The 25,483-nt window shown below is 44.8% G+C and overlaps 1 protein-coding gene across 5 annotated transcripts in view; it reads right to left on the reverse strand.

The window, feature by feature from the left end:
- Positions 1 to 25,483, reverse strand: part of MBOAT2 (membrane bound glycerophospholipid O-acyltransferase 2) — a 150,805-nt gene that overhangs the window by 85,689 nt on the left and 39,633 nt on the right. For 2 of the 5 annotated variants that reach the window (XM_081483455.1, XM_081483454.1), the window contains one exon: positions 17,323 to 17,438. Coding sequence is in view for 1 of the 5 variants with exons in the window: in XM_081483451.1 (XP_081339577.1) it covers positions 16,484 to 16,576 (93 nt within the window). In the remaining 4 variants the exon portion in view is untranslated. Of the gene's footprint in view, positions 1 to 16,483; positions 16,672 to 17,322; positions 17,439 to 23,197; positions 23,248 to 25,483 lie in introns of those variants that run through there. The other 3 variants (XM_081483453.1, XM_081483451.1, XM_081483457.1) reach the window with 3 other exon arrangements.

Here is a 25,483-nt window from a genome sequence, read left to right on the forward strand (position 1 = left end):
CAGGAAGGGGAACACATGTAAACCCATGGCTGATTCATGTCAATGTATGGCAAAAACTATTACAATATTGTAAAGTAATTAGCCCCCAACTAAAATAAATAAATTTATTAAAAAAATAAAAAATAATAATAATAAATAATAAAAAAATAAAAATAATAAAAAAATAAAAAAAAAAGAAGAACATTATATCCACTGAGGAAAATTTTATAAATTTTTTAAAAGTCAGGAAAAGATTATATTATAATTCTATTACTTGTAAAATTGTTTAGTGTACTATCATAAAATAAAATAAAAAAAAACCTTTAAGAACCATACTCAATTTTTACTCATTTAGTTCCTTTTAAGTCATGAAAAAATGACCTTTTTAATGAAAAAGCTCTATTTGGGAACTCTACACTAATGAATGAAAAGCCGAATAATTAGCTCTGTCATCTCAATTTCACAAGGAGAAAGAACTCTAAACTCACACACCATAATATCCATAATGAATCATACATGCATAACAATAATATATAAGAAATATGGACAAAAGGAAAGTGTTAAAGAGAACTGGGGTTCCCAAAACATGTTTCATTCTCACTGATCAAACCTGAGACTAACGGTCTTCACAAGAACGCTCTAAGAGACTTCCTATTGAGTCCACAGACATGTTTGCAGAAATGATTACAGGGCATGTTGTGATTACAGGAGCTAAAGACAAAGAATCTCTGAGATCTGTCTGGATACATCCAGCTTTGACTCTCTGTTGATTTTAACACTCAATCATCAGACATAGATTGTGATTTGATGGACCCTTATTTAGAGGCAACCTTAGATAATACGCTCTTCAGTTATGTTCTTTTTCTCACGCCTGAAATCAATCAGCCATGAGTACAATGAGTCCAGTGAATCTAAAGAGGTGGTATTTGGGGAATGTCTAATGGTTTCTACAGTGTCTCAACCATTACTTTTCTCACAGAACATGCTTATTACCAAGTCAGTAGCTTTATTTTTAGTACATACTAACAAATAATAAAGGTCTTCCCTGTAGCTCAAACGATAAAGAATCTGCCTGCAACACAGGAGACTGGGGTTCGATCCCTGGGTCAGGAAGATTCCCTGGAAAAGGGAATGTCAATCCACTCCAGTATTCCTGACTGGAGTATCCCATGGACAGAGGAGCCTGGTAGGCTACAGTCTGTGGGATCGCAAAGAGTCAGACACGACTGCAAATTATTAGAGGCAAAAAGCAACAAGTCTTCAAACAAGGATGCCAACATTGCAATGCTCTAAAGACGTCACCCTTGGAAACTGGACTTCCAGGTGCAGGAGAGCTAGAAACGTTCACTCAGGAGCCCATAAACTCCACAGTAGAAGATTTAGGGGTATCGATACCTGATTTACTAACGTACACCTGTTCATCAGCCAACCATGTGAAGACAGCATGTGAAGACAGCATGGAGTGTCTCCCACAATCCAAAAGGTGACCATGAAGAACTGGGCTTATTAAGACTTCTGGATTAGCCCAGAAAGTCTGTAAGCACCAAGATGACAAACTCTCTAACCACGACAGCTATGAAGAAATGGACCTGGCTACCCCAGCGTAGACAGCAAGCTCTCCATCACAGAACCCTTCATGCAGAAGCCAGACGACCATTCATCAGAGACTTCCGGGGGAAGATATCGTTTCACACTAGCAGTTCACACCAAAGGTGCGACGACCACAACCGCTGACGTTTACAGAGCACTTACTACCCACGAGGCTCTGCAACGCAGACAAAGCAAGGCTCAGACCACACGGAACCAGAGCTTGAACCTAAGCTGCCTCCTGAGTCCACAGCCTTAGCCGCTGGACTCTCAACCCATGAAACCCGTTTGCTTTTTAACCAGCGGCATCACCAGACCCTGCCTGTCTCCTCTCTCATTGCTGTAGCTCAACGCCTCAAGCAGAGCTTGGCCATCCGTCCATACTCACTCAAGGGGTGAGCCTGCCCTGCGTGCCTCTGCAAACACTGTTTGCTTAACTACCAGTTGTACTTCTGCTCTGGGATGCCAGGAAAATTTATCCTTCAAGGTTCTGGCTCAAATGTTACCTCACCCCGACCAGTCCAATCCTGAGTTACAGATGTTTTTCTCCAGAAGGTTCCAGGGTGGTACAGCCAGCCCTGCTCTCTTTCCCTACCCGACCCCCACCCAGCCCCCTCCTGGGACCTATGGCCACGTGACAGAGCGCTGGCAAAAGGAAATACAGTCCAAGTAACACGTATGTGCCACTTTTGGCCCACAACTGGGACCCAGAGAGGTTCCTTTCCCCCTCCTTGTCTTCTTCCTCTTTTTCCTCCAAGTTCTCAAGGTCTGGTTGCCAGACCCACAGTAACATGACCTGGGAACCGTTCACACTTGCAAACTCAGGCTTAACTGAATTAAAAACTCTGGTTGTAGCTTAGGCAATCTGTGTTTTAAACAGCGCTGCAGGGGATTCTCTGGAGAAGGAGATGGCAACCCACTCCACTATTCCTGCCTGGGAAATCCCACAGACAGAGGAGCCTGGTGCACTACAGCCCATGAGGTCGCAAAAGAGTCGGACAAGACTGAGCAACGAAACAGCAATAGCAGGGGACTCTCATGAAACCTCGTGTGTAAGGACCTCTGCCCTTAGGTAACCAGCCTCAACCACAATCAGGCTGATAAGGTAGCAGAACAATGTGCTGGAAGGAACACTGTTCTCTGCAGGACCAGGTGGAGCGGATCTATCCACCAATCTGGACCATTTACATCAAAACTGATGTGAGAAAAATATGGTCTATTCTCTTTAAAGCCCTCTTTTAAGCCGTATCATTGGGACTCCGTGCAGCAGCCTTGTCCAAATGAAGCCTGGCATCTCTCCTCTGAAACACCTCACATGCCGTACAGGTGTGTCCGTCTTTCCTCTCCCTCTAGACTAGAAGCTCAGGAGCCAGATTGGCTCACACTATCTCTGCATCTCCCCAGGGCCTGAGAAAACCCCTGGCCTACACCACTGTAGTAGGATCGACAGTGCTACCTTCATTCTTTTCCATCTTTACTGCCAAAACAGTAATCCCTAATATCTAAAATGATACCGACGACCCAGCAGCTTCCTTGTATAAAAACCTTCTAAAAGTAACACCACTCACTATAGACTAACACCTTCTCCGTTTCTCAGAAAGATGCCAACTTGGCAAAGGTCTGTCTTTTGCACTGCTCCAACACAGCTGACTTGGGCCCCAGTTTCAGAGAAGGCTCTTGATTTTGACCCCGACCATCTCCCCCAGTATATAACTTCTACTAACGCACATTAGGTTTTCCCTCGCTGCTCGCTGCTCACTGTCCAACAGAAAGATGACTAGTCTCCTTGCAAACCCACGTTACCAGCCTGGCCAGGGCACTGGCCTGTACTGACAGCACTCCTTCATTTTACAAGAGCTAAAACTCCGATATTTGGTACATTTACCAAATCTGGAGTTAGGGGCAGAATGGGCAAAAGCAATTTAATATTTTCACTATTTTCCAGAGGTTCCTGCTTTCAGTAAAATCAATACAAAAAACGGGGAAACAATCCAAGACCAGCCTTCTGGCACTATTTCAATCTATTTTGTCCTCGCTGAAATGATCCCAACATCCTTCTATCTTTAATATTCCATGCAGGACTTTTTTTCTAAATTGACACGTGTTTCCTACCAAATGCCACATTCCTAGCAGAGTTACTTGATAAATTATTTCATAGTCCCATGTGCTGAAACTGAGCCTGCGCCAAAAACCTTCTCAGAACAACATATTTATTTCTCCATTAATTTATATTTCCTAAAATTAAAAAAAAGAAACCTAACTCTTTAGAAATGAATCCTTCCAATCCATATGGGAAATAAGAAAAAACATACAGTTTGACAAGACCCAAAAAACTCTATGCTTCAATTTTGACTAGTTTATCAGAATTTCCTCTCAAATCTAATGGAAGGCTGAAGCTCAAAGCTGTGATGCCAAATATACCAAGATTTTCCTTTACTTTTGGCCTTTAAAATATTTTCCAAGAACAAAAGGAGAAGATATGACTCGTCTCATCCTACAGGAAAGGTACAGGGATCCTATAGCAGGATAATAATCTTAGACTGAGCACACGAAACCATCCCCGAAGGTACTAAGTACCAGCCAAGGGCACCCTACCCTGCCCTCCATCTCTACCCTCTCAGCTCTACACAGACACCAAAAGTCTCTGTCACATCTATTCTTGGTAAGCAGCTAATAAGAACAGCTGTGTCCATCCCAGTATTAGAAAAGGCACACTAACACTCACAGTGAAACTCACTATAGATTAAACTTAAACCTCACAGTGAAACTCACTGTAGATTAACTTTAAACTTCAAAGCCCAAACAGTTATCACAAGATAAAAGATGCTGGCCAAAATTCAATGTACACTCAAAAAAAAAAAAAAAACCTTAAAAATTGGTAGGGGTTTATCTGGCAATCAAAATCGTTCCAAGTATGACTTTATTCTCTACCAGCTAGACATATTTTTCATAATTTCACACCCCATAAAACAACCGTGACCACTTAGGTCCATTAATAATTGAAATACTCCATCTGCAAAAAGAATAAAATGGTAGTAGTGGGAAATTCCAACCTTTCCACTTTAATGAGATTAATGTTCAAGATTATTTCTGAGATGTGACCCTTTCCAAATGACAAGAACTAGTCAGACAAAACTTAATCTGAAATCCTGCTGGCCAGTTTAAAGGACAAAATTACTAAGTGACGAAACACGAGACTTATATCTTCAAGGATCACATGACGTGGTTCCCGAGCTTTCTGCAGCCCTGACTGCCTGGTATGGTTATCATGGGGTCTGTCAAGTGTCCTTGATGTCTCCAAAGAAGATAGTGTCCTTCAGATTGGAATGACCACTATAGACTGTAATAGAAACGGCTACCTTTTTCCTAATGGCCAGTAAGCTAAATCTGGCCTTAGCTAAGTTGTTTGGGCTCAAAAAAAAAAAGAAAACTTAGGAAAATGTTGTGCAAAATTTTAAAAATCACAAATTTTCACACAAAAAACCCCAGAAGTCTGGCTTCCTCTGAAAAACCAGCTCTGGTAACCATCAGTGAATGTGAATGTGGGCTTTCCTTTTAGGCTGGGCATGGGTGTTCCAGACAGTCAGGCTGTGTATATCTTCATTTACATCCATTTATGTTCCTTCCCTGGCCAGGATGTAAGTTTGCAGTTCATGTTGATATTAACTACTTCATCTGACCCATGACCTTGTCAGGTCACAACACCTTACAATAAACAGAAACTCCCATGGTTTATAAAATTTAATGCTAGTCTCAGGCAAGTCTCCTTCTATATAATTAATTTCTAGTACTTCACTGCAAGTCTTCACGTTTATCTTTGAAATTTCATATTGTTAAATCAGATATACTCAATTCAACCACTATTTATTGTGCACCCAAAGGACCAGTGGTTCTGAAACTAGTGTTTTGCAAAAGGCAGTGCCTCTCTCCGCAGTTTTAACAAGGTAAGTATCACTTAAATGTCTTTCATACGTTGTAGTTTTACCTATAACCTACCTTCAAAGAGAAAATGAAAGGATTCAGAATTTTTTGTTTGTTTGTATAAGCAGGGAGCTATTTATTTTAATATAACATATAACTGAGTAACTTAAATATATCTAAATGTATATACTACTTACAACTCTGACCTTCTATAGATAACCAGTTTGGCATAGAAAACCTTGAAAAACTGAAAAAGCTTCTACGGGATTACGGATTAGAACAGAAAGCATGTGACATCTTTGTCCGATGCTGAGCTGGTAGGAGGCTGGGACTTTCGTGGAAGAGTGAGGTTCACCTGATTGGCAGCTGGGCTGGCCCCTGGCTTCATCTCTCCCCAAGGACACGGGCCACCCAGGGAGGAGCCCCTGGTGACACCTGCCACTAGCTGGGCTTTCCTAGACTGGCTGGCTGGGGGACCTGGCTGGGGAGGGATGTGGTATCTGAAAGGAGCCCTCTTGCAGGGCCCCCACCCACAAGAGAGAGGGCGGGGCACTCAAAGCCTAGCTCTCTGTTCCTTCTAGATAAAGACAGGACAACCGTCTGTCCATCTGTCCCTCTGTCTCCTCTCTGAGCTTCCTCTGCAGCGCCGGCCTCAAGGCAGAAACACCTCAGAGGTTAGAGAAGCATCTCCTCGATGAGGCTCCACCCAGGATGACCACAGCCTCAGGCAGCAGCAGGCACTCACCTACTGCGTGCGCCTGCGTCAGACACACAGGAGGCCCAGAGGGAGCAACAAGGGACTGGAAAGGATGGGATGGTGGTAGCGGTTTAGTCGCTAAGTCGTGTCCAACTCTTGCGAACCCATGGACTGTAGCCTGCCAGGCTCCTCTGTCAATGGGATTTTCCAGTCTTTAAAATTCTTTGTCAAGAAGTCACAGGCTTTAGCTGAGTACTGCCAAGTACAGGTTTGCTGGCCCAAAGGAGAACAGAGGGCATTTCAGGCAGAAGTCTGATCAAAGGCATGGAGTTAAAAGATAGGAAGATGTACTGTGGAAACCTTAAGTAACTGGTTCATGCAAGTACCGTGGGTGGCAGACCAGGATCTAACCTCCAGCCTGACAACCTCTGGCAGTTCTGGCAACTTCCAGCTCCTGCTGGGAGACAGCTGGGGGTGTGTGAGAGGAGACCAAAGTGAGGGTGGAGTCTGAATAACAGAAGGGGAGCTGGCCTCCACTGGCTCACAGAGGCTCTAGGCCTCTCCTTCAGGCCTGGGGTTCCCAGAGGTGAGCGGGCATAGAATGTGGGGCGGACGGTGTGGGGGACAGGGCCTCTCACAGAGCAGGCCTCACAGTCTGGAAGGTTCTCCAATGAGGTCACACGTACAGATACATCTGTCACTACAGATACGACGACAGGACTACAAGGAGACATGTACACTATTCGCTGAAAACTCAGGGTCACACTGCCCAGTGTGCACTATGGATTTTATCTTTCCCAAAAATTGTGACTATATTGTCAACAGCACAATTACACTGCATTACATTTTGGAGACTACAAGTTAATTGGTTAAATGTAAACACTGAAAAAATGCAAACAATTAAAAAATGCATCACATTTTTTTTATTACCTTTTAATAATATGGAGAACCTCAAAAAATGTGGCCAGGTAGCTATCTACCTCTGATGGTAGGGGAGGGGCTAAGAAGGAGCCTGGTTAAAAACGTAGGTTCCCTGGCCCTCATTCTGTAGGTCTGGGGAGGGCCTGGGAAAATACATTTTTAAATGACTATCCCTCACAATTTTTGACACAAGTGGCCTTAGAGGTCTTAGTGGTCACACTTAAAAAAGCACTGCAGGGACTTCCCTGGTGGTCCAGTGGCTAAGACTCTGAGCTTCCAATGCAGGGGGCCTGGGTTCGATCCCTGGTCAAGGAACTAGATTCCATATATTGCAACAAAAGATCCCACGTGTGCAGCAACGACAATCGGAGATCTCATGTGATCTCGTGTGCTGCAACTAAAACCCGGTGCAACCTAAGTAAAGAAAGAGAAAACAGAGAACAGCATTGTGAAGGGCAGCCTGGAAGCTGGGCAGAGTTGTAAGCACGTAACCCATCAGTTTTGCAAGGCTCAAAGCCTGCCACTGGGTGTGGCTATTAGCACTGGTGGCAGAAGCCTGATTGTGACGGCTGGAAGTGAACAGAAATGAGAAAAATGGAAGAGACATGATCCAATTGTTCTTTCAAAACATGCAACTGCGAAGAAAGAGGGGATGAGGACACGCATTAAGGGCCAACAGAAGGGTTTTTAATCTGTATTCCTCACGTGGAGAGATGAGTAACATGGTGAAGGACACATCAGTGATGGCAGTGTCCTGCACAAGACTTCAATGCCCTCTGGATCCACTCTCCACTGCACTCTGTGCCCCCACCCACCCCCCACTGAAGCATCAACCTGCCCTCTGACCGAGGCACCAGCAGGAAAGAGAGAATGGAGGGGGTGGGGTATTCATCCCCCCTCCCCTCTCCCTCAAGCCCACCGCAGGCTGGCTGGGTCCTCACGGGGACCACAGCTGTTCCTCCACCCCTGGAGCGGGGGTGGGGGGGTCTCACCCCCGAGGACTCTGTCTTTCCCTCCTCTCACTACTCCAGGCCCAGAGGAGTCGACCCTGGGAGACCATCCAGTCCTTGCTGATTTCCCCAAACCAGCCCACCTCTTAGTAAATGGTTCTTGGGAGTCTCCGTGGTTACCTAGTTCAGCCTGTCTCCTACCAGAACCCGAACGGATACATACAACATTAAGCAGAACATAAATGCCAGAACAGTGCCAGATCCAAAATGCCTCTGTGGTTCAAACACGACAGCAGTCACATCAGATGGGACTCAGGAGAAGATTCATGGGCAAGGTGCACTGGATGTGGGCTTGAAAGAACAGCGAGGATTCTGATAAGCAAAGGAGAGGGCATGTGCCGCCTGTTCAAATCCCCTGAAGCCCAATTCTACCTTTTCACACTTCAGCTGTCCCTGCCCTGTTCTGCACCCAACATATTTACCAAAGTAGCAGGACCCAGGTCATTCATAAAACCATTACATGATCACTCTTCCAGGGGCCCCTGTTTGCAGCTTGTTTTATTTGAAAGAAATCTTGCCAAGTTCTATCATCGCAGAATCCCACCTGCTAAACTGACTGCAGGCAAAAACTGTATGTGAGCTGTTTTATTTCCCTGGAAAGTCAGCTCTGATGGGCCACGGTAAACAGAGACTAGGGTTATCTGAGCCTACTCAGGCATTTTTAAAGCAGAGGACAAAGAACTCTTGAACAGTGAGGAAGCAGAAAAACCACTTTTGACTCCAAATTCAAAACGAGATTTTAATCCCAGTTTAATCACCGTGTGGGGGATAGGACTGAACCTGAGCCTGAAATTTCCCTTCCTAAAAAGGAAGTCCTAGAGACTTAAAATGGAATATATATGAACAGATGTCAACTCCCCCCAAAAAATAGAAGACACATCCCAAATATTTCATACTTTGTAAAGAAGAAAGGAATGTGCAGCAAACATATACCAGGAGCCGGGTTTTTTACATAGGTCATGTATTTTAACCATCACAATCATCTACAAATAGCTACTATTTATTTTTTATTTATTTTTAATTGGAGGATAATTGCTTTACAATTTTGTTTTGGGTTTCTACCATATAGAAACCATGGGTTTTTTATGAATCAGTCATAAGTACACATACATCCCCTCCCTCTTAAACTTCCCTCCCACCCCACCCACCCCACCCTTCTAGGTTATCACAGAGCACTGGGCTGAGCTCTCTATTATACACCTTCTCACTAACTATCTATCTTACACATGGCAGTATATATATGTCAATATTACTCTCAATTTATCCCACCCTCTCCTTCCCTCACTGTGTCCACAAGTCTGTTCTCCGTGTCTGCATCTCTATTCCTGCCCTGCAAACAGGTTCATCAGCACCATCTTTCTAGAGTCCCTATATATGTGTTAATATACAGTATTTGTTTTTCACTTTCTGACTTACTTCATTCTATATAACAAGCTCTAGGTTCATCCACCTCACTAGAACTGACTCAAATTCATTCTTTTTTATGGCTGAGTAACATTTCATTAGGTATATGTACCACAACTTCTTTACCCATTCGTCAATGGACATCTAGGTTGCTTCCATGTCTTGGCATACAAATAGCTACTATTTATTATCTTTATTTTATAGATGAGGAAACTGGGTCTTCAGGAAATATACAGTAATTTGCCAACAAGCACAAGGCTGGCAGAATCTCGTTCCAAACCAACCACGCCATTTCTACTCCGCCACGGCATTACTACTTTCTATCAAGGAAGGGAAACTGACACAGAGACACCGACATGGACTACAACTTAGGGCACCTGGTCCTTGGCATCTGCCCTGGGACTAACCAGCCGGGCGGTTTAAACTTACTGCTGAAAACATCGAGATTTATTAGTCCATTTTCCTCCCCGAGTTCATATTTATACTTCCTTCAGCTCAGTCCAAAAAGAATTTGGGGCAGCTGGATGAAACAAACACAGAATCATGGAATTTTAAAACCAAGTGCAACACACATTTTACACAGGGGGAAACTCATTTATGTAAAGTGACGTATTCAAAATTAGTTAACTGGCAGGGCCCAAGATACAGAGTCAAGATTCTCAGGCCCATATGCCTTCCTGATTAAAAGGAATCTTCCACAGCAGACTGCCTCAATACGGTAGGGTTCTCAGGATGAAGGCTGAGGCTCATTATGAGTGTAAAAGTATACAGGAGTGACAAATGACTTAAATATTTATGTCCAAAACCTAAAGCATTCAAATGGCAATTTTAAAATAAAACAGACCTTTGATTTGCTTGTTTTGTTGCCAATCACCTTCTTTTCCTGAAAGTCATAATCTTAAAAAGGCTCAAAACTGGGAATGTCCTTTGCTTCTTCACCTATAGAACAGGGTTCATCACAGTACACAATTGTAGGAGAATTAAAGCGGTTACGGTTTTAAACTACTCCTTTCCCTAAGATAGTATTTCACTTCCTGAGTTGTTTACATGGCACTGAGTTGGGGAGAAGACATAGAAACTGTCAATCAACAAAATGACCCCCTAAAAAGGATACAAGGATTCTCTCTTCTGTCCACACAGGGTTTTCCCCACCCCAACCATCTCCACCAGAACTTCAGCATTAGGAAAGGTCTTCCTCTCCACCTTGTCCTCCAAAAATACACTGGCAACCTGGATCTAAAGCAATGATCTACCAAACAACTTGCCACATGTTAAAAAAATAAAACAGACCTTTCACTCAAATGCTTAATACCATATGTACATATACTGTTGTTTAATAGCTGAGTCATGTCCAACTCTTCTGTGACCCAAGTGACTGTAGCCCTCCAGGTTCCTCTGTCCAGGGGATTTTCCAGGCAAGACTACTGGAGTGGGTTACCATTTCCTCCTCCAGGGGATCTTTCCAACTCAGGGATGGACCCCAAGTCTCCTGCATTGGCAGGCGGGTTCTTTACCACTGAGCCACCAGGGAAGCCCCATGTACATACACACCTGAATCTAAAATATTTCAGGCCTGGAATTTTATCTGACTTCACAAGGTGTTGTGAGGATGGAGGAGAACGATACAAAGAATGTGAAAGAGGTGTGTCAACTGTCAGGTTTTACCCATGATGATTATTACCTGACTTTGCAGAATCTGTCACAACCTCTGGTCCATATTCCTCCTTCCTCCAAACCTTTCAAAATATCTTGAGTCTCCCTCCCGCCCCTCTCCTTGCCCCAGAAAGTTCAGCATCTCATCTCTAAAACAAAGACCCTGTCCCCAACAGCCCTGTCCCATGAGGCCAAGTATGCCATCCTGGACATCACATCACCAAGGAAACTTACTTCAATCTCACTGTAATTCCAGCATCAAGGGAAATAAAGAAGAAAAATGGCTAGTAAAGTAATGCTCAAATTCTCCAAGGCAGGCTTCTGCAATACGTGAACCGTGAACTTCCAGATGTTCAAGCTGGTTTTAGAAAAGGCAGAGGAACCAGAGATCAAATTGCCAACATCCGCTGGATCATCGAAAAAGCAAGAGACTTTCAGAAAAAAACTATTTCTGCTTTATTGACTATGCCAAACCTTTTGACTGTGTGGATCACAATAAACTGTGGAAAATTCTGAAAGAGACAGGAATACCAGACCACCTGACCCGCCTCTTGAAAAACCTGTATGCAGGTCAGGAAGCAACAGTTAGAACTGGACATGGAACAAAAGACTGGTTCCAGATAGGAAAAGGAGTACGTCAAGGCTGTATGTTGGCACTCTGCTTATTTAACTTATATGCAGAGTACATCATGAGAAACGCTGGGCTGGAAGAAGCATAAGCTGGAATCAAGATTGCCGGGAGAAACATCAATAACCTCAGATATGCAGATGACACCACCCTTATGGCAGAAAGTGAAGAAGAACTAAAGAGCCTCTTGATGAAAGTGAGTGAAAAACTTGGCTTAAAGCTCAACATTCAGAAAACTAAGATCATGGCATCCAGTCCCATCACTTCATGGCAAATAGATGGGCAAACAGTGGAAACAGGAGCTGACTTTATTTTGGGGGGCTCCAAAATCACTGCAGATGGTGATTGCAGCTATGAAATTAAAAGACGCTTACTGCTTGAAAGGAAAGTTATGACCAACCTAGATAGCATGTTAAAAAGCAGAGACATTACTTTGCCGACAAAGATCCGTCTAGTCAAGGCTATGGTTTTTCCAGTAGTCATGTATGGATGTGAGAGTTGGGCTATGAAGAAAGCTGAGTGCCGAAGAATTGATGCTTTTGAACTGTGGTGTTGGACAAGACTCTTGAGAGTCCCTTGGATTGCAAGAAGATCCAGCCAGTCCATCCTAAAGGAGATCAGTCCTGGGTATTCATTGGAAGGACTGATGTTGAAGCTGAAATTCCAATACTTTGGCCACCTGATAGGAAGACCTGACTCATCTGAAAAGACCCTGATGCTGGGAAAGACTGAGGGCAGGAGGAGAAGGGGACGACAGAGGATGAGATGGTTGGATGGCATCACCGACTCAATGGACATTAGTGTGGGTGGGCTTCGGGAGTTGGTGATGGACAGGGAGGCCTGGCGTGCAAAGTCGGACACGACTGAGCAACTGAACTGAACTGAAAGAGAGGGAGGAAGAAGAAGAAGGGGAGAGAGTCCCTCAGTCTGGTAACGCAGAGGATGAGGAAAGTCAAATACAATAGAAGCTACATGTTGAGGTTAAAAAAAAAGAACCCTCTTAAAAAAAGAGGTTGATCTGGACACATAATTACTCTCTCCTGTTTGGTATTCATGTTGGGGCTTTTAAAAAATTCACCATTTAAAAATTCTCAGCAACTAATAAAGAATACAACTCTGTTCAATGACATCTGACATCTTCTCGGTAACACGTTTGGCCCTTGCCTCCCCACCTTAGCCCAAATCCCCTCACAGATCCCTTTAGGGATAACAAACCGCCCTAGAAATAAAGTCGGCTGGAATGCAAGGCCTGGAACGGGAAAACATCAGATGCTAAATATTTCCCATCTTAGAGCATCACCGAAACTCACTCAATACCAGATTTATATGTTTATCAATATTTAAATGTGAGACCTACTGCACAAACACTACAGTTCCCTCAAGGTCTCTCTGGAACTCTCAGGAGTCTCAGTCAAGCCGTAACTCTGCTCTTTTTCTTCGCCTGGCCTCAGTGCAACATATTTCCTCCTTTCTCGGCTTCATGATCCTGCAACGTGCATTCTTATATCCCATACATAATCTCTATCATTTCCAAAATTTCACACTCACTCTAGCAAAAAAAAAAGCTATTTTCTGGCTCTAAGGTCCTTCTCTTCCTCTGAGGTCAAATAACTGCTTTTATAATTTCCTAATTTTTCAAAACACTGTTAATTAGCACATACCAAATTAACATACTAACCAGTTATATTTTTACACTTTTCATTTCCTGATTTGTCTCTCTCTGGTTGAATCACACTATTTGATTACAACTAATTCTTAGGCTTTCTCTCAACTGGGACCCAATTATTTACATGTTACCAAATTTAATTTCTGTTTTGCTCAACTTCAAAATAGTGGCTCAATGACTACTTATCCAGTCTTACTAAATGAGTTTTTAGTTATTCCAAGTGCTTTATCAACTAAAAAAAAGTCAATTCTTCGGTGCTTCACAAAAACAGTGTATTATCACCATAAAAAGTTAAGCCTTGTATTAAACCAATATTAGGACTTGCTAAGAGAAAAAACAACCCAAAATACAACTGGCTATGCAAATTCAGAGTAGTCTCAAGAGAATGAAGGTGTTCAAAGTACAAAATCAAAAGCTGTGAAGGACTTCCCTGGTGGTGCAGTGGATAAGAATCCATCAGCCAGGTGCACCAGGATGACCCAGAGGGATGGGATGGGATGGGGAGGGAGGTGGAAGGGGGGTTCTGGAAGGGGAAAACATGTACACCCATAGTGGATTCATGTCAATGTGTGGCAAAGCAAATACAATATTGTAAAGTTAAAAAATAGAAAATAAACTAATTCAAAAAAAAAAAAAGAATCCATCAGCCAATGCAGCAGACGTGGGTTTGATCCCAACTGAAGGAAGCTTCCGCATGCAGCAGAGCAACTAAGCCCGTGAGCCACAACTACCGACCCCAAGCGCTGAAGCCCGTGAGCCACAACTACTGACCCCAAGCGCTGCAACGAGAGACCATGGCGTGAGAAGCCGGCGCACCACGGGGAAGAGAGGCCCGGCCCGCTGCAACTAGAGAAAGCCCATGCACAATGAAGACCCAGCGCAGCCGAAAATAAATCAACAAAAAAAGAAAAAATACCTGTAGATAATAAAGGAGGAAAGTCAAAATTTTAAGTCCTGTCACCATCCCTTGATTCTCCTGCTTTATGTCAGGACCGAAATGAACTTGCTCTCAATTCCTTAGATTCTTTTAAATGACTTCATTACATCAAATCACTTTTAAAGTTACAAGCATTATATAAACTAAAAGGCATTAGCACAGTAGAGAAAATATGTCATCGTGATAGGAAGAGAGAAACAGAGAGAAAGAGGGAGGGAAAAGACCACAACCCTGTTCCTTAAATTAAGTGAAAAGCTATAGGCCTATCTCTCTTGCTTTCAACGGCAAAACATTTTTTAAAAAACAGATACCTACCCTGCATTTGCTGATATCATAGCTGCAACCTACTTAAGCCAAGGGGGGTTGTAATACACTAAAAGGCATACACTGTGCTCCACTTCAGGAAAGTGAGAATTCTCCACAGGACTGAGAAGACAAAAAACCCTGAGTTCTGATCAGTTTATTAATAAACAGAGAAGACTACTTTCTTACAACATGCGATGAATTTCACTATTAGCACCTGAATCTATTAGCAAGATTAACATTCTAACTTTTATTTAAGATGTATGGGGGTTAGGAGTTTGGGAGAAACTTATAAACACTACTATATATAAAACATAATCAACAAGAACCTACTGTACAGCACAGGGAACTCGACTCCACAGTCTGTAATAACCTACATGAGAAAAGAATCTGAAAAAGAATAGATATATGCATATGTATAACCAAATCATTTTGCTGTACACCTGATATTAACACAACATTGTAAGTCAACTACGCTCCAATATAAAATAAAATTTTTTTTTAATTTTTAAAAAAGATGTATGGGGGATAGTATTCACTAAGAACCAACAGTTATGACTGAAATACAAGTAAGGAATTCAGATCTGAACAGAGACAGAATATTTCTACACTCATTGGACATATTCTATTTTACTTTTCCAACACTGAAGCACAAAGTACCAAGTGTCACAACGTTAGGCACAGTATAATGTCCCCTCCTGCTGCTATGAAACGGAGTCTGGACACAGAGGAATCCTGTATTAGAAATGAAATCCCTGATGACATCAATGACAGCGACATGAACAAGAGAAGGACAGTGACCCAGGATGTCCTGTAAAGTGCAAACACTTCTAGATCAAGTCCACTTGAAATAATCTGAAGCAAAATTTTCAGCGAACTACCTCTAGCCTGGGGCTAAAGCAATGGTCTCTGAGCCCCCAGCTGCCCTAAATATCACTCTTGAAAAATAACTCCCAAACTTTCTTTTCTGAATAAAAAAATGGCGCTGCTTTTCCCATCGCAAGACTGTTTCTTTCTCAATAACCCTTTAGGCCTTCCTTGCAAACTCCCAAGCGAGGACTGAAATGTCAAATCTTCCCCTATACTGTGTCAAATGCTTTTTGGGAGCGGGGGAGGGTGTTTCCCGTCTACAACGTTGCCACTTTCTCCGCTGGAAACCCTGGTCATTAAACTCACTCTGACTTTTCTGCAGAACCTCTGCCTTCCCGCCCCCCCCCCAACGCCAAACGGTTGCCTCCTTCTCGAATAAGCCGCACTTCAACGCCAGTTGTCCCCAAGGGCCAGTGGCCGACCCCGAAGCTGGCCTCCTCCAGGCCACACCACGGCGCGTCCAAACGCGCCCTCCACCTAGGCACATCCATTCTTTTTCCACCCCCCCGGCGGAGCGTCGGGTGCCACGCGCGCAGAGCACAGACACCCGGGCTCCCGCAAAACCCAGCCTTTCCACGCACTGTCTACACCCGTGCCCACCACGCACTGGAAGCCTCTCGGGGCTCCGATCGCCGACTGCCCGCCGGGGTCCGGCGCTGCCCAGGCGGAAAGCGGCGGCCAAGCATGCACGCGCGCACGTCGGGGGCCCTGCGCGCGCCCCCCCCACCCCCGGGCTGCCCCGGAGAGGTGGGGGCAGGGTGGGCAGCTGGAGGGGGGGGTGCAGTCGGCGCCTGGCTACGCGAGGACAACAACAAGCGGGTCCGCCCCTCCCTCCGGGGGGGCTCGCGCCCCGCGCCCCGCGCGGAGGGGGCGGCGCGGAGCCAGAGGGGCCGCTTCGGGTACCGACCTGGTCGATGGGCAGCCGCACGGCGTTGCTGAGGGGCTGCAGCAGGGTGGAGCCCGTAGTGCTGGTGGTGCTGGCGGTGCTGGTGGTGGCCATGGCCGGCCTGCCGCTCCGCCCGAGCCGCTCGTGCGCGCCCGAGAGGATGGGGATACAGCCGGCGCGCCCGCCCGCCCCTCTGGCCGCCCGCGGTCGGAGCGCGCGGGGCGGGGCCGGGGCGGGGCCGGGGCGGGGCCGGGGGGCGGCCACCCGCTCGGCCCTCCTTCGGCGCCCCCGCCCGCCGGCCCGCGGCCGCGCCCTCGCGTCGTCACCCCTGCGCCCCCCGGGGCCGCCCGCGCGCGCCCCGCCCCCTGACTTCCAGCAGCTTCCAGCCGCCCCCTCCCCACCTCGCGCGCCCTCGCGCCAGACAGCCCCGCGGCCCAATCGCGGCGCGGCGCCTCGACGCCCGCAGCCAATCAGGGGCCGCCGGCCGCGCGGCGCTCCGCCCCCATCCCGGGCCCCCCGGGGCCCCGTAGTCTGGCGTGGGGGGGGGCCAGGGGCTGTTCGGCCGCGGCTGGCGGTCGGCTCGCGGGCCGGCCTCCCGCCTCGGGTGGGGGCTTCTCTGCCTCCTCTCCCTGCCACACACCCCCCACCGCTTATCCCTCCTTCCTCCTCGAGCACGGCGGCCAGCCCACCCCTCTCCAGGAGTAGCGGTGGATAACAAAGGGGAGCTGGGCGGCCGCCGGACAAAGGCAGGCCGACGTGCGGGGCGCCGTCGAGCCAGCGCTGTGGGAAGTTGGAGACAAAGCCGGGGGGCGGGGGGACCTGGAGGAGGAGGAGGGCCACAGACCCCCCAAAAAGGTGACCTAGATAAGAAGTGCCTTTGTCTTCAGGATTGCTGTTCAGTCGTGTCCGACTCACTGCGACCCCATGGACTGCAGCACGCCAGGCCTCCCTGTCCATCGCCAGCATCACAGGATTGCTGTGAAAAAATTAAAAAAAAACAAACTTGGTGCCGGTTTCCGGTTGAGTGTGCGTTTCGGTCACCCTGCAGCCCACCTGGGCCTGGCGGGGTGAGACTGGTCCCCTTTGACGCCACGATGGCGCCCAGCCCCAGGGAGGGACGAAGTTGTCACCAGTGCCTGGGGCATGTGTGTGTCCTCAACTGCCAGCATCCGCATCCCAGGACCACCTTGCTCCAATCGAACGCTGTTTCTCAGCATCTCTTAATAACCCCTGAAGCGCCTGCTCCCCCAGACTCGTTCTATTGTGCTATTAACACGTGCGTTCGATGTGTGTTGGTGTGTGTGTAATGCGTATGTTTAATCTTTTTGTCCAGTATTTCATAAACGTGAACCATTTGAGTTCTTCGAAAAGGCAGGTGTCGACTTTGTTTCCGTTCAGTTCCGTCGCTCAGTCGTGTCCGACTATTTGCGATTCATGGGGTCGCAAAGAGTCAGACACAACTGAGCGACTGAACTGCTCGCGACTGAGCGACTGAACTGAACTCCAGCACGCCAGGCCTCCCTGTCCATCACCAACTCCCGGAGTCCACCCAAACCCATGTCCATCGAGTTGATGATGCCATCCAACCATCTCATCCTCTGTCGTCCCCTTCTCCTCCTGCCCTCAGTCTTTCCCGGCATCAGGGTCTTTTCAAATGAGTCAGTTTTTCACATCAGATGGCCAAAGTATTGGAGTTTCAGCTTCAACATCAGTCCTTCCAATGAACACCCAGAACTGATCTCCTTTAGGATAGACTGGTTGGATCTCTTTGCAGTCCAAGGGACTCTTAAGAATCTTCTCCAACACCACAGTTCAAAAGCATCAGTTCTTTGGCGCTCAGCTTTCTTTATAGTCCAACTCTCACATCCATACGTGACTACTGGAAAAACCATAGCCTTGACTAGATGGACCTTTGTTGGCAAAGTAATGTCTCTGCTTTTTAATACACTGTCTAAGTTGGTCATAACTTTCCTTTCAAGGAGTAAGCGTCTTTTAATTTCATAGCTGCAATCACCATCTGCAGTGATTTTGGAGCCCAGAAAAATGAAGTCAGCCCCTGTTTCCACTGTTTGCCCATCTATCTGCCATGAAGTGATGGGACTGGATGCCACAATCTTGGTTTTCTGAATGTTGAGCTTTAAGCCAACTTCTTCACTCTCCTCCTTCACTTTCATCAAGAGGCTCTTTAGTTCTTCTTCACTTTCTGCCATAAGGGTGGTGTCATCTGCATATCTGAGGTTATTGATTATTTCTCTCGGCAATCTTGATTCCAGCTTGTGCTTCCTCCAGCCCAGCATTTCTCATGATGTACTCTTGCCTGGAAAATCCCATAGACGGAGGGGCCTGGTAGGCTGCAGTCCATGGGGTCACGAAGAGTCAGACACGACTGAGCGACTTCACTTTCACTTTTCACTTTCATGCACTGGAGAAGGAAATGGCAACCCACTCCAGTGTTCTTGCCTGGAGAATCCCAGGGACGGGGGAGCCTGGTGGGCTGCTGTCTGTGGGGTCGCACAGAGTTGGACACGACTGAAGGGACTTAGCAGCAGCAGCAGCAACTCTGCATATTTAAGAAGGTTTCAAATGCTGAGGAATGCCAGGATAGAGCATGGAAGAGCTCAAAATTGGAAGATCTAAGCGTCTGAAATTTTTGGTAGAAACAATGGTTCATGAGACGTCAACTGCATGCTTTCATAATGCTTTCATCACTGTGTTAAAGGTCTAGCTCACTTAATCCCCACACCAACCACTTCAGGGTGGTACCGTTACCGCCCTCAACTAAAGAAATGGAGTCACAGAGAAGTAACTTGCCCAAGACAGCACTGTGAATAAATAGCCGAGGCTGGATTGGGATCCAAGAAATGGGCCTTGGGAGTTTTTCTTAAATACTACACCCTCTTCTTTGCTCTTAAACCCAGCCCAGAAATTCTCACCTGCTGTCAAGCGTGCCATTTACTTGATAGCTATTGTAGACTCTTTGGAAGGTGAGACAGCACAGATTTGTATACACGGGCTTCAGTAAATCATCAACTCTCCTGGAACTTAGTGGTCTCTCTGAAAAGGAGGCTGTTGAACTAATTGATTCAATCGCTTCCTGCCTAACCTACTTTGCTTGCTTAACTTAATCCTAACAACCAAACTGAACAAGACGTCCAGAGAAGAATAAAAAAGTGAGGGCCTTTCTTCTCCGTGGGGAGCTGTAATCAGTTAGAAATCAATTCTGTTCAACGGGCTGTGCATTCAAACATATTATCCCAATAATCTGGAGCCCTCTGTTAATCTCAGAAAGTTTTCTGTTTTTCCCTTCCTCCACTTTGGGGAAGTGTAGAAAAAGCATACAGGTGGCTAAGCATACAAACTGAAGGAAAACTTGAAATACTGTTTTAAAAACTTAAAAAGTTGATGTTGGGAACATACTGCAATCTAAAGTAGCATAAAGATATAATCTCAGGTCTAAATAACTAATGTCTACAAAAAAGGAGTTTCCTTAGACTGAATTTTTATTTTAGTAGGACATGACAGAACAGAGTTCACTATTTGAGGTGACTGCATGAAATTAACTTAATAACTGCAGTGGGGAAAGTATTATCCAACTGGTAACTTTAGCTGTGTCAATATCGTGTTATAATTGTGTCAAAGCTATAGGTATAGTATCAGTTCAGTTCAGTCGCTCAGTCGTGTCCAACTCTTTGTGACCCCATGAATCGCAGCACGCCAGGCCTCCCTGTCCATCACCGACTCCCGGAGTCTACCCAAACCCATGTCCATCGAGTCGGTGATGCCATCCAGCCGTCTCATCCTCTGTCGTCCCCTTCTCCTCCTGCCCCCAATACTTCCCAGCATCAGGGTCTTTCCAATGAGTCAACTCTTCGCATCAGGTGGCCAAAGTATTGGAGTTTCAGCTTCAACATCAGTCCTTCCAATGAACACCCAGGACTGATCTCCTTTAGGATGGACTGGTTGGATCTTCTTGTAGTCCAAGGGACTCTCAAGAGTCTTGTCCAACACCACAGTTCAAAAGCATCAATTCTTCGGTGCTCAGCTTTCTTCACCGTCCAACTCTCACATCCATACATGACTACTGGAAAAACCATAGCCTTGACTAGACGGACCTTTGTTGGCAAAGTAATGTCTCTGCTTTTAAATATGCTATCTAGGTATAGTATCGGAGAAGGCAATGGCAACCCACTCCAGTACTCTTGCCTGGAAAATCCCATGGACGGAAGAGCCTGGTAGGCTGCAGTCCATGGGGTCTCGAAGAGTCGGACACGACTGAGTGACTTCACTTTCATTTTTCACTTTCATGCATTGGAGAAGGAAATGGCAACCCACTCCAGTGTTCTTGCCTGGAGAATCCCAGGGATGGCAGAGCCTCGTGGGCTGCTGTCTGTGGGGTCGCACAGAGTCAGACACGACTGAAGCGACTTAGCAGCAGCAGCAGCAGGTATAGTATAGTCGAGTATTAACAACTTCGGTTTGGGAGTCACACCCACCTAGGTTTTTATCTGTCTCTGTGTTTTGTTAGCTGCAAGACCTTGGACAAGTAACTTAACCTAAGGTTCAGTTTCTTAATATGTAAAAGCATAATAATGGCACCCGCTCTGTGTTATAAAGTTATAAAAGCTTACCTAAGAACTCAGACTGTGCTTGGTATATAGTAAGACTTAAGAAATGTTCATCACCATCCAAGAGATGTGATGTGATTCTGAAAATAGAGATTATTTTTCTCATAGTAAAAGTACTGCATCCTCATGTTTTTAATGAAGGAAATGAAGCCCATATTTCAAGCTAATAACTCAGTGATGATAGCATAAATTTGATGCAAGCCTTCTGACCAGTATCTGCTAATTAGACCTGAAGCTCTTATTAAACTGTGATGATGGGGGAAAGAATTGAATTAATTACATACAATGCCTCACTGTCCTAACTCAGATAACATTCATCTTATAAAAGTCACGTACTTGATCTTAAAAACAGACATTTACTGAGTACTTGCTATCTTCATGAACTGTGGGGTGGACATGCTATAAAGAGTAAATGATGCTTATAATCAAAACAAGAAACAGTCATATGTATTCACAAAACAGTGAATTGTTATAAGAAAAATACAAAATAAGATCCTTTTTTCAATGTTAGAATGAAAAGAATGCATCCAGGGGAAAGAAACTTGGTTGAAAATCAAAAGACCTGAACTTTAGTTCTGACATTTTTTTTTTTCATTGAAATATAGATGAGTTACAATGTTGTGTCAGTTTCAGGTGTACAACAAGATGACTCAGTTATACATGTATATATACATATATATATTCCTTTTTTTACATTCTCTTCCATTATAGGTTATTATAAGATATTGGGTATAGTTCCCTGTGCTATAGAGTAGATTCTTGTGCTAAGTCGCTTCAGCCCTGTCCAACTCTTTGTGACCCCATGGACTATGCCAGGCTCCTCTGTCCATGGGATTCTCCAGGCAAGAGTACTGGAGCAGGTTGCCATTTCCTTCTGCAACAGTAGGTCCTTCTTGGTTATCTATTGTATATATAATGTTAGTGTGTATATTTTAACCCCAAACATTTTATCCTGATTTTTGCACCAAACAGCTGTGAACTTGAGAAATCTGTCTTAAATCTCTGTGCCTTAAAATGGATTGTTACGCCCGCCAATGCAGGAGACACAGGTTCAATCCCTGAGAGTTGCCCCTACTCACCACAACTAGAGAAACGCCCGCACAGCAACGAAGTATCAGCATAAAATTAATAATAGGTTAATTACTTTTAAAGATATTAGTAATATTAGTATGGGAAATAATAACTAACAGGAAAGAGCTTTCAATGTAGCAACCACATCTTAACAAGAATTACTTAGACCAAATTTTGAGAACACTAAGAGTTCACAGGTAATAAAATGACCATCTACCCGTGTTCTCATCCCGGCTGCCTAGGTCTCCCCCACTAAACTGGCTATGGTAATTGAAGATTGCTAAAATGAAGGTTTCCCTTCCCAACTTAGTTTTAACTTTGAATAAACCACTCAGAAGAAATGAATAATTTTCCAAGCTGTTTTTGTTTCATAAAAATGGTATGTGTCATGAAATTTGAGTTCACAGGCAATTATTTTGCCTATTCTCTGCTCTTTTATCTTGGGATAACACTGATGAAGGGCATTGGACCATACGCATAATAAAAGCCCCAGGTAACCAACTGGCATCTTTAAGCACTTATAAGCTAACCATTAATTGATGTTTTCGAACTATGGTGCTAGAGAAGACTCTTGAGAGTCCCTTGAACAGCATGGAAATCAAACCAGTCAATTGTAAAGGAAATCAACCCTGAATGTTCACTGGAAGGACTGATGCTGAAGCTGAAGCTCCAATACTTGGGCCTCCTGATGAGAAGAAATGACTCATTGGAAAAGACCCTGATGCTGGGAGAGATTGAGGTCAGGAGGAGAAGGGGGTGACAGAGGATGAGATGGTTGGACGACATCACTGACTCAATGGACATGAATTTGAGCAAGCTCCAGGAGATAATGAAAGACAGGGAAGCCTGGAGTGCTGCAGTCCACAGGGTCGCAAAGAGTCAGACATGACTTAATGACTGAATAACAATAAGCTAACCCTAGCTTGAGACCAAAGCATGAAATTCAGAAAGTCGCCCTTTAAGACATACATGCTTCAGTTGGGACATCAAAAAATAGAGAGGTAATAAGTACAGAAAATAGTAGAGATAGTAGACTTGCCTGGAGCCACTGAAGTCCTGGCGCAGCTGTTTTCTGGCTCTAACGATGACCTTTAACAACAAACAAACCTCTTCAGTTTCACTGTTTCTACATTAAGAGATTAAAAAACTAAATAATTTCAATGGTTCCTTCTTCTTCTAAAATGATGACTCCCAAGAATTTCTAGAATTTTTTCTGTCTCTCTGAGACATTCAGTCTAGTTTTGTTTGACTAAGGGATACAAGCAAAACTCCTCTTATCAATCGGAGAATTGCATTGCCTTCCAGTTGCTCCACTGGTTTCATAACTACCTGTAAGTTACTACATCTCTAATCAACTTTTTTCTCAACAATGTCTGTGATTCTCAAGGATTTGTGATGATTTCTATGTTGTGTCTGTGGATCTTGGGGAAATATTTCCCTCATAGATTCATTTGGCTTTTCTACCGTTACATCACTGAGTCATCTCAATTAAAAGAGCACCCCCTTAGTGCTTATTTACTATAATGACACCATCTGAAACCCTCTAATGTTTAGGCATAGAAAAACAGAGTACAGACTCCCATGCTTCCCCATGTTTGCATAATAGCATTTGTGTCCAAATTATGAAACATCTTAAATGTAAGTCAAAATACCCACCACAGCTTTCATCATAATCACCATCACCGCTAGCTATACTATTGCCTCTACTTGGGGTAACACATAGGCTAAGAAGGACTTATTTTCTCGGTTCTGCGCAATAGTTCAGATCATTTCAGATTGTCTATAAGAAGAGTTCCCTTCCTTAAATTTGTTGACATCTCTAACCAGAGACATGTCAAATAGAGATGTTGACTGCTCTTCTAAATAGTCCGGTCTGACTGCTAGAGCAGGAGTTACTTCCTTACCTCTTCTATTGCTGGCTCTGAGACAAAGAGAAAGCTTTTGGTGAGTTTCCAGCCCACCAAAGAAGCCTATCACTTTTAGCAAGTTTCCCTCTTTGTGAGTGTTGAAAAGCATACGTTGTTTTCTCCTAGGATCCTTCCCATATTATTGTCATTTTCCAGATGCTGGGCTTTGTCCAATGCTAGAGCCCTAAGTCGGAGAAGGCAATGGCACCCCACTCCAGTACTCTTGCCTGGAAAATCCCATGGACAGAGGAGCCTGGTGGGCTACAGTCCATGGGGTCGCGAAGAGTCGGACACGAGTGAACGACTTCACTTTCACTTTTCCCTTTCATACATTGGAGAAGGAAATGGCAACCCACTCCACTGTTCTTGCCTGGAGAATCCCAGGGACAGTGGAGCCTGGTGGGCTGCCGTCTATGGGGCCGCACAGAGTCGGACACGACTGAAGCGACTTAGCAGCAGCAGCAGAGCCCTAAGTGGTGAGGAATTAGGAATGTGATCATGTCCATGTGTAAACTCTGTGGTTACCACACCTAGCCCTGTCCCCTAGCCAAAGTACTTGCTCTCCTGAACAGGTGACTCCTCTAGTTAAACATGAGGTATACCTGCTAAGGAGGAGAATGAAATGGCAACCCACTCCAGGATTCTTGCCTGGAAAATTCCATGGACAGAGGAGCCTGGCAGGCTACAGTCCATGGGGTCGCAAGAGTCAGACACAGCTGAGTGACTTTCACTTCACCTGCTAATTAACACCCTTATAAACAGATTATGGCCTGGTTTCTATTTCATCAAATTATCTTTTCACTTATTTTCCATTTGAAAGCCAATAGTTATTCTCTCTTATTTAGGTTTTTGTATGTAAAGTCTGACCCAGGCTTAAAATACTGTCTCACATGATAGTTCTTATGAAAATCACAACACATTAAAATTAAGGGAAAAACTGTAGTGAAAGAGATACCAAATGGTCCCAAGGTAGTTTAAATCAATTGTATTACTAAATTTATAAATAATGCGTTGCCATGTCCAAAACCAGAATGCAAATCGGGGGAAATAACCACCGACAGAAGCCCCTTTCTCAGATTCTTCATTTGAAATATTACCCCTAACTTTGTTGAGACATTAGGAAGGTAAGATTATAGAAAGTACCAGGTAAAGAAATTGGCCATGAAATCAGATTGCCTGAGTTTGAAGCCTGTTGTTGTTGTTCAGTGACTAAGTCGCATCCAACTCTTTTCGACCTCATGGTTTTTAGCATGCCAAGCTCCTCTGTCCTGCACTATCTCCTGTAGTTTACTCAGATGCATGTCCACTGAATCAATGATGCTATCTAACCATCTCATCCTCTGTCACTCCCTTCTTATTTTGCCTTCAATCTTTCCCAGTATCAGGATCTTTTCCAATGGGCCAGCCTTTCACATTAG

This window comes from Giraffa tippelskirchi, chromosome 4, assembly GCF_054371585.1.
Source record: "Giraffa tippelskirchi isolate mGirTip1 chromosome 4, T2T-mGirTip1v1.2.pri, whole genome shotgun sequence".
NCBI classification, from domain to species: domain Eukaryota; kingdom Metazoa; phylum Chordata; class Mammalia; order Artiodactyla; family Giraffidae; genus Giraffa; species Giraffa tippelskirchi.